The sequence below is a fragment of the Podarcis bocagei genome (genome assembly GCF_964188305.1).
Source record: "Podarcis bocagei genome assembly, chromosome: 12".
Classification (NCBI taxonomy): Eukaryota; Metazoa; Chordata; class Lepidosauria; order Squamata; family Lacertidae; genus Podarcis; species Podarcis bocagei.
In genome coordinates, this window is record NC_138137.1 from 60355658 (window position 1) to 60372095 (window position 16438).

Here is a 16438-nt window from a genome sequence, read left to right on the forward strand (position 1 = left end):
ATCGCAGGCAGACTGGTCCCACGTGGTTCTGTTGCAGTTGTAACATTGGCGCTCCTTGCAAAGCTGGAACAGGTACAGAAAAGGGAAAACTGAGCAGCTGCTGGAAAGCTCAGGAGGGGAGCGCTGCTCTCACATTCAGCTCCTGCTTGCAGGTTTCCCATTGGGATATCTGGTTGGCTGCTGTGAGAACAGGATGGGCTTTTGGCCTGATCCAGCAAGACTCGCCTTACGTTCTTAATCTTAAGCATGGGTAGGCAACCTAAGGCCCGGGGGCCGGATCCGGCCCAATCGCCTTCTAAATCTGGCCCGTAGATGGTTTGGGAATCAGCGTGTTTTTACATGAGTAGAATGTGTGCATTTATTTAAAATGCATCTCTGGGTTATTTGTGGGGCAGAGGAGGAGAAGGCTCTGTTCTGTGTCTGTTATGTACTAAGCTTGGATCCTAGATCAATAGGCAAGTAGGATCCTAGAATGCCACACCTGATTGGCTTGCAGGAAACGACCAATCAGGCTCCAGGAGGGAAGCAGAACCAGCCAATCAGACGGGACGCTTTGTGTAAATAATGTATATAAAAGCCTGAGGTTTTTAGGGCAATTAAATCACTGTTTTACAAGCTGCAATAAAGAGCATGAAATCACTACAGGATTCTGTGTCCAATCTCAGAAGACTGAATATCTTCTTCCTGGGAGTCACAGGGGAGGAAAGGGCTGTTGTTGCACTCAGGTCCCACTTTTGGGGCTTCCCTTGGGGGGCATCTGGGGGGCACCAGCTTGGCGAAGGTGGGCAGGGAGCAAGGATAAGTGCTTGAATGGCAGCTGCTCCGTGTAAGGGCGCCAGGAAGGGAGAAGGGGGCAAGGCAGGTGGGAAGAGCCGGTCTTTCCAGCCCCCTGATTCCAGCCGTCTGTGGGTCTCAGCCCTCTTCCTCACCTGCCTTCCCCTTCCTGCTCTCTCCTCCCCCAGGGACGCTGGAGCAAGACGGCGCCTGCGTGCCCCCTGCCCACTGCGAGTGCACCGATGCCCAGGGGCACAGCTGGGCACCGGGCAGCGTCCGCGACGACGGATGCGACAACTGCACCTGCTCCGGGGGGAGGCTGCTCTGCACCAACCACACCTGCGCCCCCCGCGAGTGCGCCTGGAGCCTCTGGTCAAGCTGGTCCCAGTGCAGCGTCACCTGCGGGAACGGCCTGCGCACCCGCTTCAGGTATTATTCGGGGAATCATAGAAACGTGGCGTTGGAAGGGACCCTGGGGGTCATCTAGTCCAACCCCCCTGCCATGTAGGAATCTCGGCTAAAGCATCCATGACCGGTGGCCACCCAGTCCACAATCTCTCGAGGGCTGTCACGCATCTCTCACTGCCAGAATGTTGCGTGTGTGTGATTTTTATTAAATTTTCTGTTTTACAATTTAGAATATCCATTTAGACAACCTTAAAATGTCTTCTTCTTTTTTAAAAAAATAATCTTTATTAATTTAAATTACACACATATACAAAGAATTTACAGTCTCGTACTACAAAAAGAAAATTAAAGAAAAAACAATTAAGAAAAAAGAAAAGAAGAAAATACAGAAAAAAGAAAGAAGAAAAAACAGATTCACATGCATAAAAAACTTAATCTTCCTAATTAATACTTACAGAAACACTTAAATAAAAACCTTAAAATATCAATAACTTCCCTTCTTTTCTTTCCATGGTACATTCTGCATACCATAAATCCCTGCGTATTTTGTATAAACTAAACCATTCAGTATTCTGTTGTTTCTTCCATCAAAACTTATTTACACTGTTGAATTTATCTTAGTGCTGCCGGCGTTTTCAAGTGTACACAATTATCCCCCGATAAACATTTCCCAAACTTCTTTAAATGAATGTTCTTCTTGTTCTCTTATTCTGTATGTTAGGCCTGCAAGCTGCGCATATTCCATCAGTTTAAGTTGCCATTTTTCTTTGGTTTGGACCTCACTCATTTTCCATGTTTGGGCTAACAACACATTAGCTGCAGGAGTAGCATACATAAATAACCTTTTTTGAAACATGGGAATTTCAGTCTGAATTATCCCCAACAGAAAGGACTCTGGGGTTTTTTGGGAAAGTACTTCTAAACATTTTTTTCAATTCGTTATAGATCATTTCCCAAGACTCTTTTACCCTTTTACAAGTCCACATGAAAGAACGTTCCGGCCGCCTCTTTGCACCTCCAGCACTTAATCTGATTCTGTCTTGTACATCTTAGCAAGCCTACTCTGAGTTAAATATCACCTGTAAATAATTCCCCTTGGAACTCCTTGGAGGGGGGAAAAGCAGGAGACAAAGGCAACGAAAAAAATAAATTAAAATAATGGGATTCCCTGGGGTGGGGGGTCTGTTTCCTTCTGGCTCAGCACGCAATGAAGGCTGCCTGTTTTTCCTCCCCCTCCAGGACCCCCACGTCCGGCTCATGGGCTGCTGAGTGTCATCAGGAGGAGCTGCAGACTCGCCCCTGCGCCCCAGGATCCTGCCCCCCTCTGTGCCTGCACGAGGGTCGGGAGATGGCTCTGGGCAGCACCTGGCTCCTGGGAGAGTGCCAGCAGTGGTGAGTGCCTCGCTCGACTCAGGGAGCGGAGTCCCATGTAATATTGATTGATTATTGCTCTTGTGTTCGAATTCTGCTTCCTGGTTTCCCACAGGCAGATGTTCAGCCTCTTTTCTTACGCTCTTTAAGGACTGTTCCTCTCCAGGTGGCTCTGAAGAGCTGCTGCTGGTCAGAGTAGGCACTACTGGGCTAGATGGAGCAATGACATCATCATCACCACCACCACCATCATCAATTTTATTTATACCCTGCCCTCCCCAGCCAGAGCCGGGCTCAGGGCGGCTAAAAATTACAGTAAAAACATTTAAAAACCCAATTTAAAATACAGGTTAAAATGAAATTTAAAATGCAGCCTCATTTTAAAAGTAGCCCATAGATCAAAACCATAAGGGGAGGGAAACAGAAGGGTCAGACTGAGTCCAAACCAAAGGCCAGGCGGAACAGCTCTGTCTTGCAGGCCCTGCGGAAAGATGTCAAGTCCCGCAGGGCCCTAGTCTCTTGGGACAGAGCGTTCCACCAAGTCGGGGCCAGTACTGAAAAGGCCCTGGCCCTAGTTGAGACCAATCTAACCACCTTGTGGACTTGGGACCTCCAAAGTGTTGTTATTTGTGGCCCTTAAGGTCCTCTGAGGGGCATACCAGGAGAGGCAGTCCCGTAGGTCCGAGGGTCCTAGGCCGTGAAGGGCTTTAAACCAGCACCTTAAACCTGACCCTGTACTCCACTGGGAGCCAGTGCAACTGGTAAAGCACTGGATGAATGTGATCCCACGGCAAGGACCCCGTATGGAGTCTCGCCACAGCATTCTGCACCCGCTGGAGTTTATGGGTCAGCTTCAAGGGCAGCCCCGCGTAGAGCGAGATACATAATCAAGCCTGGAGATGACCATCACATGGATCACTGTGGCCAGATCAGGGCAAGGAAGGAAAGGGACCAACTGCTTAATGGCGTTGCAGATCTCCTTTCCTGGGGTGGTTGGAGATTGGAAGCCAGGTGAGGGGCTGACATCCTGTTGGCAATCGCTGACCCCTTTTCTCCATCCTTTCCCCCTAGTATTTGCACCCCGGAGGGCATCTATTGCCTGGACATCGCCTGCGCAGGTGAGTCTTTCCTTCATCAGCTGAACCGGGGCATCAGTCAACGTAAACAGACTTCTGCCAACCTGCTGCCCTCCGGATGTTTTTAGACTACAAGTCCCACCAGCCCCAGCCAGCACAGTTGATCTGGACACAAGACTTCCATTGATGCAGCCCAGAATAGCATTAGCCTTTTTTGCTGCTGCATCACACAGTTGACTCTTCTTAAGCTTGTGGTCCACCAAGACCCCTAGGGGATCCTTTTCACATGTACCACTGGCAAGCCAGGTGTCCCCCCATCTTTTATCGGTGCAGCTGGTTCTTCCTGCCTAAAGGTAGAAGTTGACTTTTGTCCCTGTCGAAATGCAATTGACATTTTACAGGTTTGCTAGGGGAAAATGCGCAGAGGACTTGGGGACAAGAGGGACCTTAGAGACCTAGCCAGGCAGGGGAATGTGGCAGATACCAAAAAATTCCAACTGAGAAACGACTCTGCCCCTGTGGAGACGGCAATCTGGAAACAGTGGCTCATGTTCTCCTGTCCTGTCCCCTTTATAAAGATCTGAGGAATGAGATCATCACCCCACTCTTACCATCCCAGGCCGCCCATCTGAGGCCACATTGGTCTTTCTTTTATCAGATCAAAATGATCGGACAACAGCAAAGGTTGCTAGGTTTATCGAGGGTGCAAGATTAAGAGCCACTGTCTGAACGATAATCTTGGCCATTTGATTGCCCTTTTTACCCATTGCTGTCTTTTTTCTTTGTATATATTTTCTTTGTATATATTGCTTGTTTTGTGTTGCTATGGCCGTTGTCTAATGCGAATAAAGTTTATCTTATCTCTCCTTCCTGACAGTGCACGGAGCCTGGACCCCCTGGTCGCCCTGGTCCGACTGCCCCCTCACCTGCGGCCGAGGCACCCAGATCCGCACCCGGGCCTGCGTCAACCCACCGCCACGCAACAAGGGCCTCCCCTGCGCCGGCCCCGAGGCGCAAGCGCAGAACTGCTCCATCCCGCCCTGCCCAGGTGAGGGGCTCACAGCATGGACACCCCGACAGAGCCTGCTTCCCCATCAGGTTCCCAGAAGCCTAGCTTAGGCTCAGCACAAATGGAGACGCGGTTTCTGTCTCTCCGGCTTCCAGCATCCAGTTTTCAGCTCACACACACAATGACAACAACTCTAGCTATTGCTCTTCTGCCGTTCAGTCTAAGTTCCTAAGGCAATTTTTTCCCCTGTTCCATCCTCTGTTCCAAATGCTTCATTGCGCTTGGAGGCTAAACCTCCCCTCTGTTGAATTACAGATTTGGCGTAGGACTTTTAATTATTGGCTTCGCCTAAATTTAAACCCCGCTGGTCTACTACCCTTAGTATTGCAAGATTGTCCTGAGAGCACTTGCACTAAAGTTGTCAACTGAAAGCTTTACTTTTCTGGTTTATCGCCACAACCGTTACTAACACCGGGCTCCTGTGAGGCAAATAATTGAATTGGACAACGCCTATATGATATCGAGCGACAGAATAATCTGGCCACAATAAGGAAACTTTGTCCATGGTATGATTGTTTTCCACCTAGCCATTTTGGCACCTTCTTTGCAAAATTTAACAATTCCAAAATACAGGCACTTCCGCAAGGTTGAATATACTGCCTTGGGTTGTACTTGAGGGTCGATTTCAAACAATTCCAACTGGAAAACGGTTGTGTCCCTGTGGCGATGGCAGCATTGAGTCAGTGGCTCCTGTGCTTCTGCCTTGCTGTCTTTATAAAGATTTGAGGAGTGAAGTTGTTAGCCCTCTATTATTGTCGCTCAACCACTGCTACTTTCTTTTAGAAGATCAAGATGATCAGGTGACAGCAAAAACTGCAAGGTTTTTAGCGGGGGCAATTAGAATAAGATCTGTTATTTGATTATTCCTGTTTCCCCAGCTGCATATAAGTGTTGACCTGTCGACAGCAATATTATTCGCAATTTCTATTTTAAAACACGGACCTTCCAGATTCAGGAGCTCTGGAGATGGGGGGGGGGGAGAGCAAAACATTCAGGGAGTCCTAATCTCCATTTTTTTAAAAAAAAGACCACAGAGATCAAAATGTCCACAGCGCATAGACAGTGTGTTCCTTCCACGCAGGGGACGAGCTGTGCCATTGGTCTTCCTGGGGTCCGTGTTCGAGATCTTGCGGAACGGGCTTGGCCACGCGGATGGGGACATGTCCTTGCCCGACCTCCGGGGAGGCGGCTGCGGGAGCGTTTTGCAAAGATGGGCACCGCCAGGACGTGGAGGCTTGCTACCTCGGGGCTTGCCAAGGTGAGAAGGGGTCAGATCACCTGTGACTGTCCTTATCCTTTTTCCTTTCTCCTTCTGTGATGGAACTCCTATTTGGGGACGTCCCTGGTCATCCTGTCAGCTTGCAACCAGATACTTCCAGAAAGTCGGCTTATACTCTGCAATATTCAACACATTCATCAGAAGCTTTTAAGCAGAGGTTGGACGGCCATCTGTCAGGGATGCTTTCGCTGCAATTCCCGCATTGCAGAGGGTTGGACTAGGTGACCCTGGGGAGCCCTTCCAGGCGTACGGTTCTGTGATCTCAGGCTGGCACACTTTGCAAACTCCTCTGACCCTCCTCTCTTCCCCCGCCCCCCCAGAGTGCCCCTGGAGTCCCTGGACAAAGTGGACCAGGTGTTCGTGCAGCTTCCTGGTGCAGCAGCGATACCGGAACCAGCGTGGCTCGGGGGGCGACGGACAGCCCTGTGTGGGGCTGGACGGCCAGTTCCGCATGTGCGACTATTCCCAGTGCTCAGGTGAGCCATCACAGTTTCTTGTGGCCGTGAGTTCCGTAGAGTAATGAGGTCTTTAAAAACACACACAACTTTATTACCATTACTAACAACCCAAAACTGTGGTAATAGGATATTGCATTATCCCATATACAAAGCAAGCAAGCCCGGCAAAAGTGTTCCTTTTTAACCTTTTAAAACATGTTTTTTTTTTGTTGTGGTTTTTTTGTTGGGGGGGCTATTGGGTTGTTGTTTTTATTTTTATTATGTATTTTGTGGTTTTATATCTTGATTTTTTTCTGTGAACTGTCCTGAGACCCTCCCCCCCCCCCGGTATAGGGTGGTATATATATTCAATAAATAATAATAAATAATAGCAAACAAACATGCTTTTTTAGATTAGAGGGGCACTGGGGGTGAGTTTATGGAGCCGGGGGGTGGGGGACCAAAAGAATTTGGGCTGCACTGCATTAAACCCTGAAAATCTGTTTCCTGCCCATGTTGACACCAGTGAGCTAGACGGATCAATATGATCTGTACAGGCAGCTTCCTCGATTCCTGCATTTAAGAGTGAATTGCACTTCCACTTTTCACACTTTTCAGGAAAAAAAGATGTGTGCTAAATACTGAAGTAGAGGATCCGACTCCGATTAAAATTGCTAGAAGGGAAGGCGTAGGATGTACCCCCTAGAGAGCAACTTCCACCCAGGGGAGGGGAGCTCATTTGAATGGCCCCGCCCACCGGGATAAGTAGGAGGAGCAACCCACACAAGGAGGAGGAGCAACGTACACAATGTTCTGCTGAAAGAGAATACAGTGGTACCTTGGTTCTCAAACTTCATCCGTTCCGGAATTCCTTTCCAAAACCAAAGCATTCCAAAACCAAGGCATGCTGTCCCATAGAAAGTAATGTAAAGTGGATTAATCCATTCCAGACTTTTAAAAACAACCCCTAAAACAGCAATTTCACAGGAATTTTACTATCTAACGAGAGCACTGATCCATAAAATGAAAGCAATAATCAGTGTACTGTACTGCATAATAAATAAGACAGTATTGTAGATGATAAAAATTAAAACTGCATTTTCTTCTTGCCTGCACTGATGATAATCTTTGTTTGGATGGGGGGCTTTTATCCATTTCCACAGTCACACAATCAGTCAGTAGCTCTGGGCAGCTTCCAGCAGAATATTAAAATACAATGATTCATCCAGGATTAAAAGCTTCCCTAAACAAGGCTGCCATCACGGTCTTCCAAAAGTCAGAGAGTTGTTTATTTCTTTGACATCTGATGGGAAGGTGTTCCACAGGGCGGGCGCCACCACCGAGAAGGCCCTCTGCCTGCAATATTCGTTGTACCCCAGGGATTTCCCCCACCTGGTCATGATAGGATAGAGGGGTTTCCTGGTCTCTCCCCTCACCCCCCCCCCCAGCACCCTGGGAGCAGCCTGTCTCCTTGCTCCGTTGAGGACCCCGGCTTCACCCGCCTCCCCACCACCGGCTTTTCCCCTGAGTCTTGACATCAGCAGTAACATCTAGACCATGGGAGTGTTTCAGCCCTGTTCTTGAGTTTGTTTAAAATCTAAAACAGCTTATGTTGTATTCCTTTCTTTGAATTTGTGCCATTTAGGTTTTTTAAACCTTTTCGTAAAGGCAACACTAGAATTTTCACAGCTGAGTCCTCAACTCTTTATTACTGTGCTTTGCTTCCTCTAAGTTGGGCTTTGTCTAAAACTTGCCATTTAGGCCTTCAAACCTTTTTTGTAAATTCAGTATTAGAAATTGTACCTTTGAGTCCTTAACCCTTTATTGCTGTGTTTTGCTTCACCTAGGTCGAGCTAGGATTATAATACTTCATAATATTGGGGAGTTTACCCCCTTCCTGTGAAGTTTGGTCATTTAAGGTTTATGATTTTTCTATTTCCTTCTGAGGAAACTGAATAGTTCAGTGAAACGAGGTTTGTAACCGGCATCCCGTTAAGGCTTTGTTCAATTTGAGGTTTTTCTAATTTTTTCCCTGAAACTCTTTGATTTGTATTATTTAGTTTATTTTCATAAGATAATATTTCCAGTCGATTACTTCTCGTTTCAGGGATTTTCATGGTACAGTGGAGCCTCGCAAGACGAAAAGAATCCGTTCTGTGATTCTCTTCGTCTAGCGGTTTTTTCGTCTTGCGAAGCAAGCCCATTGAAGGATTAGCGGATTAGCGCTATTAGCGGCTTTTAGCGGCTTACCTGCTGATCGGATCAGCTGATAAGCGGCTTAGCGGCTTAGAAAAAGGGGGGGAAAAACCCCACAGGAGCTCGCAAGACATTTTCGTCTTGTGAAGCAAGCCCATAGGAGATTCGTTTTGCGAAGCACCTCCAAAACGGAAAACTCTTTCGTCTAGCGAGTTTTCCGTCTTGCGAGGCATTTGTCTTGCGGGGCACCACTGTATTTCATTTGTTTTGTGCAATTTCTCGGTTCCACGGCTGTCTTTGTTCTCCTGTTTTCCCCAGAGTCCAGCTGCGAGGCCCCCTTTGAGTTCCGGGAGTGCGGCTCGCCCTGCGACAGCCTCTGCTCCACCATGCGCCACCCAGAGCTGTGCAAGGACATCCCCCGCTGCCTGCCCGGCTGCTACTGCCCACAGGTGAGAGCTGTGCCTGCTCTTCTGGGTTGGGGGCGAACCCATCACCTGCGGAACTCCCCGCTGCAGGATTCGGGCTCTCCTTTCGATCTGATTCTGGGTTCTCTCTCCCTCTACCCCCCTTCAAGGGCCTGGTGGAACAGAACGGGGCCTGCGTCCCGCCCTTGCAGTGCGGCTGCCTCCACCTCAGCCAATCGGAAGGCCCCGTATCCTTGGCGGCAGGAGACACCGTTTTGATTGGCTGCAAGGAGTGGTGAGTCGATGGCCGGCGGAACGGCGTTACTCCCGGGGGTGGGCAGGAAAAGGGGAGGGGCCAAAGGCTGGGAGGGCGGGACCTTTCGCGGCAGGCCAACTTTCCCCAACCTGACGCCCTCCAGATGTTTTGTACTATAACTCCCAGCCCCCCCCAGCCAGCAATGCAGAAATGGTGCCCTCGGTTCGTTATGATCGTGGAACAGACTCTCCTGGAAATTGATGGAGTCCCCTTCTTCTGAGCTTTTAAAGCAGAGCTTGTATGTGTGGCCATCTGTCAGGGATGCTTTAGTTGTGAATTTCAGGGGTATTATTATTAACTTTATTGTATTTTCAAAAATTACACAGAAAGCATGAGTTTAACATTGCATCCAAATATTCAAAAAGAAAAAGAAAAAAATGCAGAAAAAGTAAAAATACATATTTAAAAGATGGAAAAAAGAAAAAAGAGGGAGAAAATTGATATAAAAAACAAAAAAGAATTAGTCCAGTACACAAAATAGTTCAATGGATACAAACAGTAATTTAAATATTCTATACGCCAGGTTCTCGGAAAGAAATACATTTATAATCCTTCTTTTCTTTCTTTCTTTACAGTCCCTTTCCTTCTGTTCCAGAAAACTAGTTTGAATCCCTGTTATATTAGACTTCCCTCTATCTTTTTGCAGCTTCAGCACTTCTCTTAAGGGACAAATATTCTGTATTCATTTATTAAAATCAGTTTTTCCCCCATTATATCTGTGAGGTTAATCCAAGCACAACCGGGTATTGTTTTTGGAACCATATTTTGTCAGGTGGTTTCTAAAGCAATCCCATTCCTTTTTTTTCACCTTGTCGCCTGAGTGATCTCTTATGAGTTCTGTCATTTTGGCTAGTTCAAGGTACTCACACAACTTTAATTGTGGGGCGTTTGACTAGATTGCCTTTAGGGGTCCCTTCCAAACCTGTGATTAACCTGTGGCTTTCTCTTTGCAGTATCTGCCAGCAGGGGGAGCTGCAGTGCAGCAGCGAAGGCTGCCAAGGTGAGCACTTTTTCCCAGGGAAGCTCCGCCCCTCACTGTCCCGGGGTAGACTGCGCCTGGCCAGGGAGGAACCATGCCAAGCCATTTGGGAATTAGAGATCAGAGGTTTTTGCACCAGATCTTTGCACCTGGGCAAGCCACTCCGCATGCCTACACAAATCGCTTTGCAGAAGCCTGTCCTAAGAGGCAGAAATCTTCTCTCAAGTCCTTAGAACTCCAGCCCTTGTTGCCCCAGGTCTCCTAGAGGGTTCAAGAGTCCCCTTTCAATCATGTGATGCAGCAGCAAGGAAAAAACTAACATCGTGCAATTCTAGGCTGCATCAACAGAAGTCTACTGTCCAGATCAAGGGAAGTCATGTTGTTGTTGTTGTTTAGTCGTTTAGTCGTGTCCGACTCTTCGTGACCCCCTGGACCAGAGCACGCCAGGCACTCCTGTCTTCCACTGCCTCCCGCAGTTTGGTCAAACTCATGCTGGTAGCTTCGAGAACACTGTCCCACCATCTCGTCCTCTGTCGTCCCCTTCTCCTTGTGCCCTTCATCTTTCCCAACATCAGGGTCTTTTCCAGGGAGTCTTCTCTTCTCATGAGGTGGCCAAAGTATTGGAGCCTCAGCTTCAGGATCTGTCCTTCCAGTGAGCACTCAGGGCTGATTTCCTTCAGAATGGAGAGGTTGGATCTTCTTGCAGTCCATGGGACTCTCAAGAGTCTCCTCCAGCACCAGAATTCAAAAGCATCCATTCTTCGGCAATCAGCCTTCTTTATGGTCCAGCTCTCACTTCCATACATCACCACTGGGAAAACCATAGCTTTTTTTTTTTTTAAAAAAAATTTTTTTATTGCGTTTCTTTCCATAGGTTAACAGATTTGTGTACATAGCAACATGCAAGAAACATTTTTTATATATAAAGAGAATAAGAAAGAAAAGGAAGAAAATGTTAAGAACCTTCCATAATGTCATTCAACAATTCGCCTTTGGACCTCCTCGCGTCCTCTCAGCATTGCATTCATTATTCTAACCAGTTCAGCAATTTGTTATCTTGTTTCCCATCTTATTGTACCTTTAGATTTATTATGTTACCAATTTCAATAATTTGTAATTTAGTTTTAACACTCTTAATAAACATAATATTTTGTTTCTAATTTATCTCGTTTTTTCCTCATTACTTACTTTATCATTTACTTAAATAAATTACAGAAGCATAACGTTTCTTAATCGTGCAAAGTCTTAACATTCAAACAACTTATAGTGTTTTTGCAAATAGTCCTTAAATTTTTTCCAGTCCTCCTCCATTGTTTCTTCGCTCAGATCTCGGATTCTGCCAGTCATTTCTGCCAACTCCATGTAGTCCATCAGCTGCGTCTGCCAGTCCTCCAGTGTGGGTAAATCTGGTGTCTTCCAGAACTTTGCGATAAGGATCCTTGCTGCTGTGGTTGCATACATAAACAAAGTTCTATCCTTCTTTGGCACCTTCCGGTCCACCATGCCCAAGAGAAAGGCCTCCGGTTTCTTAGAAAAGGTATATTTAAATACCCTTTTCAACTCATTATGTATCATTTCCCAGAAGGCCTTTACTTTCGGGCAGGTCCACCAGAGGTGAAAGAATGTCCCTTCTGCCTCCTTGCATTTCCAACACTTATTATCAGAGAGATGATATATTTTAGCCAACTTGACTGGGGTCATGTACCACCGGTATACCATTTTCATAATGTTCTCTTTCAAGGCACTACATGCCGTGAATTTCATACCGGTGTTCCATAACCTTTCCCAGTCCTCAGACATAATGTTGTGTCCTACATCCTGTGCCCATTTTATCATAGCAGATTTAACTGTCTCATCCTGTGTGTTCCATTTAAGCAGCAAGTCATACATCCTCGAAAGTACCTTAGTCTTTGGTTCTAGTAACTCCGTCTCCAATTTCGATTTCTCCAACTGGAAACCCACTTTTTTATCCATTTTGAATACCTCTTGAATTTGAGCATAATGTAACCAATCTCGCACCTTACCTTTTAGTTTGTCCTGGCTTTGGAGCTTCCAATTATCTCCAACTCTTTCAATCAATTCCCAATATTTTGGCCAGTAGGCCTCCATATTGGGCCTTTTTTTAGAAATCTTGGCTTCCACAGGTGATAACCACCTCGGGGTCTTACTTTCTAATAGATCCTTGTACTTCATCCAGACGGCAAAAATTGATTTTCTGACAATATGGTTTTTAAACAGTTTATGAATCTTCGCCTTGTCATACCACAAGTATGCATGCCAACCATACACATTATCAAACCCTTCCAGATCTAGGACATCGGTGTTTTCCAACAGAAACCAGTCCTTCAGCCAGCAGAAGGCTGCAGCTTCGTAGTACAACCTTAAATCCGGCAGGGCAAACCCCCCTCTGTCTTTTGAGTCGGTTAGTATTTTAAATTTTATTCGGGGCTTTTTGCCCTGCCAGACAAACTTAGAGATATCCTTCTGCCATTTTCCAAAGCATTCCATTCTGTCCACGACCTGAAGGGTTTGAAATAAGAATAACCTTTTTGGCAAAACACACATCTTTATAGCTGCGATTCGGCCTGACAAGGTAAGTTTCAATCTTGACCATATATCCAAGTCCTTTTTAATTTCCAACCAACATTTTTCATAGTTATCTTTGAAAAGGTTTAAATTTTTAGTGGACAAGGATACTCCCAGGTATTTCACTTTTTTAACCACACTTAGCTCTGTCTCTTTCTGATACCCCTCTATCTCTGTAGGTGTCAGATTTTTGACCAAAACCTTAGTTTTTTGTTTGTTTAGCTTAAATCCCGCCACCCGACCAAACTCCAAGATAAGTTCCAAAACTCTTTTTGTGCTAGATTCTGGCTCCTGTACTGTCAAGACTAAATCATCTGCGAAAGCTTTCAGTTTGTATTGTTTCGCTCCGACCACTATACCTTGCACCAACTGGTCCTCCCTAATCATATTCAGCAATACCTCCAGAACAGAGATAAATAGCAGAGGGGACAGAGGGCACCCCTGTCGTGTCCCTTTTTCAATTTGGAGTTCCTCCGATACCACATTGTTCACTATCAACTTAGCTTTTTGCTCTGAATAAATTGCTTCTAGTCCATTTTCAAACCCCCGTCCCACTCCCATCCCTTTCAAGTTCTTCTTCATAAACATCCAAGAAATGTTGTCAAATGCTTTCTCCGCATCAATAAAAATTAAGGCAGCCCTTGTATTTCTAATTCGCAACAGCTCCAATATATCAATAATGTTCCTAGTATTGTCAGACATGTGTCTACCAGGGAGAAAGCCTGCTTGGTCCTTGTGAATTACTTCATTTAGTACATTTTTAAGTCTACTTGCTAAAATGTCTGCAAAAATTTTGTAATCCACATTCAGGAGTGAGATGGGACGGTAGTTCTTAAGCTGAGTCTTTTCCCTTTCTGACTTGGGAATCAATGTGATAAATGCTTCTTTCCACGTTTCCGGTGCCTTCCTCCCCTCCATGATCTGGTTACAAACCTCCAGCAACGGTTGTATCAAGAAGTCCTTCAAAGTCTTATAATATTTGGAGGTGAGTCCATCCGGGCCTGGAGATTTGCCCAACTGCATGTTTTGGATGGCACCTTCAATTTCCTGTTGAGTTATTTTGCTATTAAGGATTGATCTTTTATCTTGACTTATTTTAGGTAATCCATTTGTTTCCAAAAATTGATCCATTTCCGATTCTTTCTGAGGCCCCTGTGCGTAGAGCTCTTTGAAGTATCTGTGGAAGCACTTTCTTATTTCTTCTGGTTTCTGAACTATTTTTCCTTGAATCTCCAAGTTTGTAACCGTATTTAACTTTTGTCTTTTTTTCAATTGCCAAGCTAACAACTTTCCACATTTATTTGCTGATTCAAACGATCTCTGCTTCATTTGTTTAATTTTCCATTCAATCTCTTGATTGATCAGTTTCGAATATTGTGCTTGATGGAATTTGATCTCTCTTAGCACCTCTTTTGACTTCGGTTTGATTCTCAACTTTTTCTCTCCTTCACTTATTTTCTCTAAAAATTTTTCTTTTTTTCCATTCCAATATTTTCTCTTTATTGTATTCTGTTGTATCAGAAACCCTCTCATTACAGCTTTACTTGCATCCCAGATAGTTCTTTTCTCCACCATAGTGTTCAAATTTATTTCAAAGTAGTCCTTTAGTGTTTTTTGGGCCTTCTTAACAATCTCTTGATCTCTTAACAAGGTGTCATTCATTCTCCATCTGAAGGATCCAGTTGGGAAAAGTCTCAATTCCATTTTTAAGGCATTATGGTCGGAGCAGGTTTTTGGGCAGATTTCCACTTTTCTCGTTTTCGGGGCCAGCCCTCTAGATATCCAAATTTGGTCGATTCGTGTCCATGACAAGTGGGCCTCAGAAAAGAAGGTTCCTTCTTTACCCAAGGGGTTCCTTGTCCTCCAAATGTCAATCAAGTCCATATTGTCTGTCATTTCAAAGAAAGTTTTAGGGAGTCTGCCGTCTGTTGTTAAGTTTTGATTTTGGGATTTGTCCATATTTGTAGACACCACCCCATTCATATCTCCCATCACAATAATGTTAGAATAGTCCAAATAGTCCATCATTGTCTCATGCAGCTTCTTGTAGAATTCTGATTTTCCATCATTTGGCGCGTAAACTCCTAGTATCAAAATCTTTTCCCCTTGTGTTTGGATTTCAATTGCGAGAATTCTTCCATGATCATCTTTGAATAAAAATTTTGGCGACAGGTTCTCCTTTGCATAAATTACAACACCTCTTTTTTTAACTTTGTCTGATGAGATAAATTCTTGGCCAAGTCTTTTATTGATTAGTACTTTCCTGTGGAGCCTAGTCACATGTGTTTCTTGCAGACATATTACATCCAATTGTTCTTTTTTTAGGATATGAAATATCCTTCTTCTTTTTTCCGGAGAATTCCCGCCATTTATGTTCCAACTAAGTAGCTGCAGAGACATCCCGTTCTATTTAAGATGTTCTTAAGATGGGGTGCCTTCCTTTTGCTCAGATCCCGAGGGTGCAGGCGTTGGCCCGCTTCCAGGCGGTATTGGTGCTGGTAAAACTGGAAACCAATCCACTCCTTTTTGGAGATCTTCTCCGTGGTCGTGAAGGAACTTTTGGTTATCTTCAGGTGTTCTAATTTTAACCTTCCTTTCTTTGTAGGTGAAGGATAATCCTTGTGGAAACTCCCACCTATAGGGAATTGCGTTGTGTCTCAGCAATTTTGCTAGTTCTGTATAGGTGGCTCTGAGGTCCAGCAACTGTCTCGGAATATCTCTATAAATTTCCACCCTTTTGTCTTGTATTTCAATTGCTTTTTTGAAGTGAAGACCTAGGATCTTGTCTCTCTCTTCCTTTGTTCTTAAAATTATCAAACAGTCTCTGGATCTGTCTTTCCTTACCAGTCTTCCCAGTCTATATGCCGAGACAATCCTGAAATCTGTATCTTCCTTTAAACCCCAGAACTTCGAGAATTCCTGTGTCAAGTATCCAATCAAGTCTCCTTGCTCGAGTTCCGGAATACCTCTCAATTTGATGTTGCTCTCGCGATTTTTCAGTTCCACCATTGACAGATAAACTTGTTGTTCACCCACCTGTTTATGCAGGGGCTTAACTTCTCCTTTTATTTCTTCAACCTCTTTTTGTAGAACTCCCACTTTCTGGATTGCTTCTCCAGCTAATTCCCGATTTTCCGCTGTTGCTCCTTGCAATTTCTCTATGGCCTGCGTGTGCTGGGAAACTTGGTCAGTCAATTTTTGAATCGAGGAAGTTGCTTTATCTATCTTCACAGACTGGTCGTCCACCTTCTGGTTTAAACTTGATAATTGCTCCAATATTTGTTTTAATAGTGTGTCTGACCCACCTGCTGCCATATCTTCCTCAGTGGACTTCTCAGTTGTTTCCCCTTGTTCCCTTTGGGTCACCAGTACAGCTGGAACCGACGAACGGCGTCCTTGGGTCAGTGTTGTTTGTACAAATTGTGCTGGTTTTCTTTCCTTTTCTTTTTCCTTGGCCTCTTTAGATTCCTTAGCTTTAGATGCTCTTGTTCTCCCTGCACCACTCATTACACATCTGTCAATATTCAAGGTCAGATTGTCTAT

The 16438-nt window shown here is 45.2% G+C and overlaps 1 protein-coding gene across 1 annotated transcript in view; it reads left to right on the top strand.

Annotated features, from left to right (window-relative positions):
* LOC308569488 (SCO-spondin-like) overlaps positions 1-16438 on the top strand; it is a 198326-nt gene that overhangs the window by 158114 nt on the left and 23774 nt on the right. The window contains exons 89-97 of the mRNA XM_081163402.1: positions 963-1203; positions 2422-2574; positions 3625-3671; positions 4507-4677; positions 5780-5956; positions 6298-6453; positions 8929-9059; positions 9185-9309; positions 10284-10330. Of these exons, the coding sequence (XP_081019528.1) occupies positions 963-1203; positions 2422-2574; positions 3625-3671; positions 4507-4677; positions 5780-5956; positions 6298-6453; positions 8929-9059; positions 9185-9309; positions 10284-10330 (1248 nt within the window). The remainder of the gene's footprint in view (positions 1-962; positions 1204-2421; positions 2575-3624; positions 3672-4506; positions 4678-5779; positions 5957-6297; positions 6454-8928; positions 9060-9184; positions 9310-10283; positions 10331-16438) is intronic.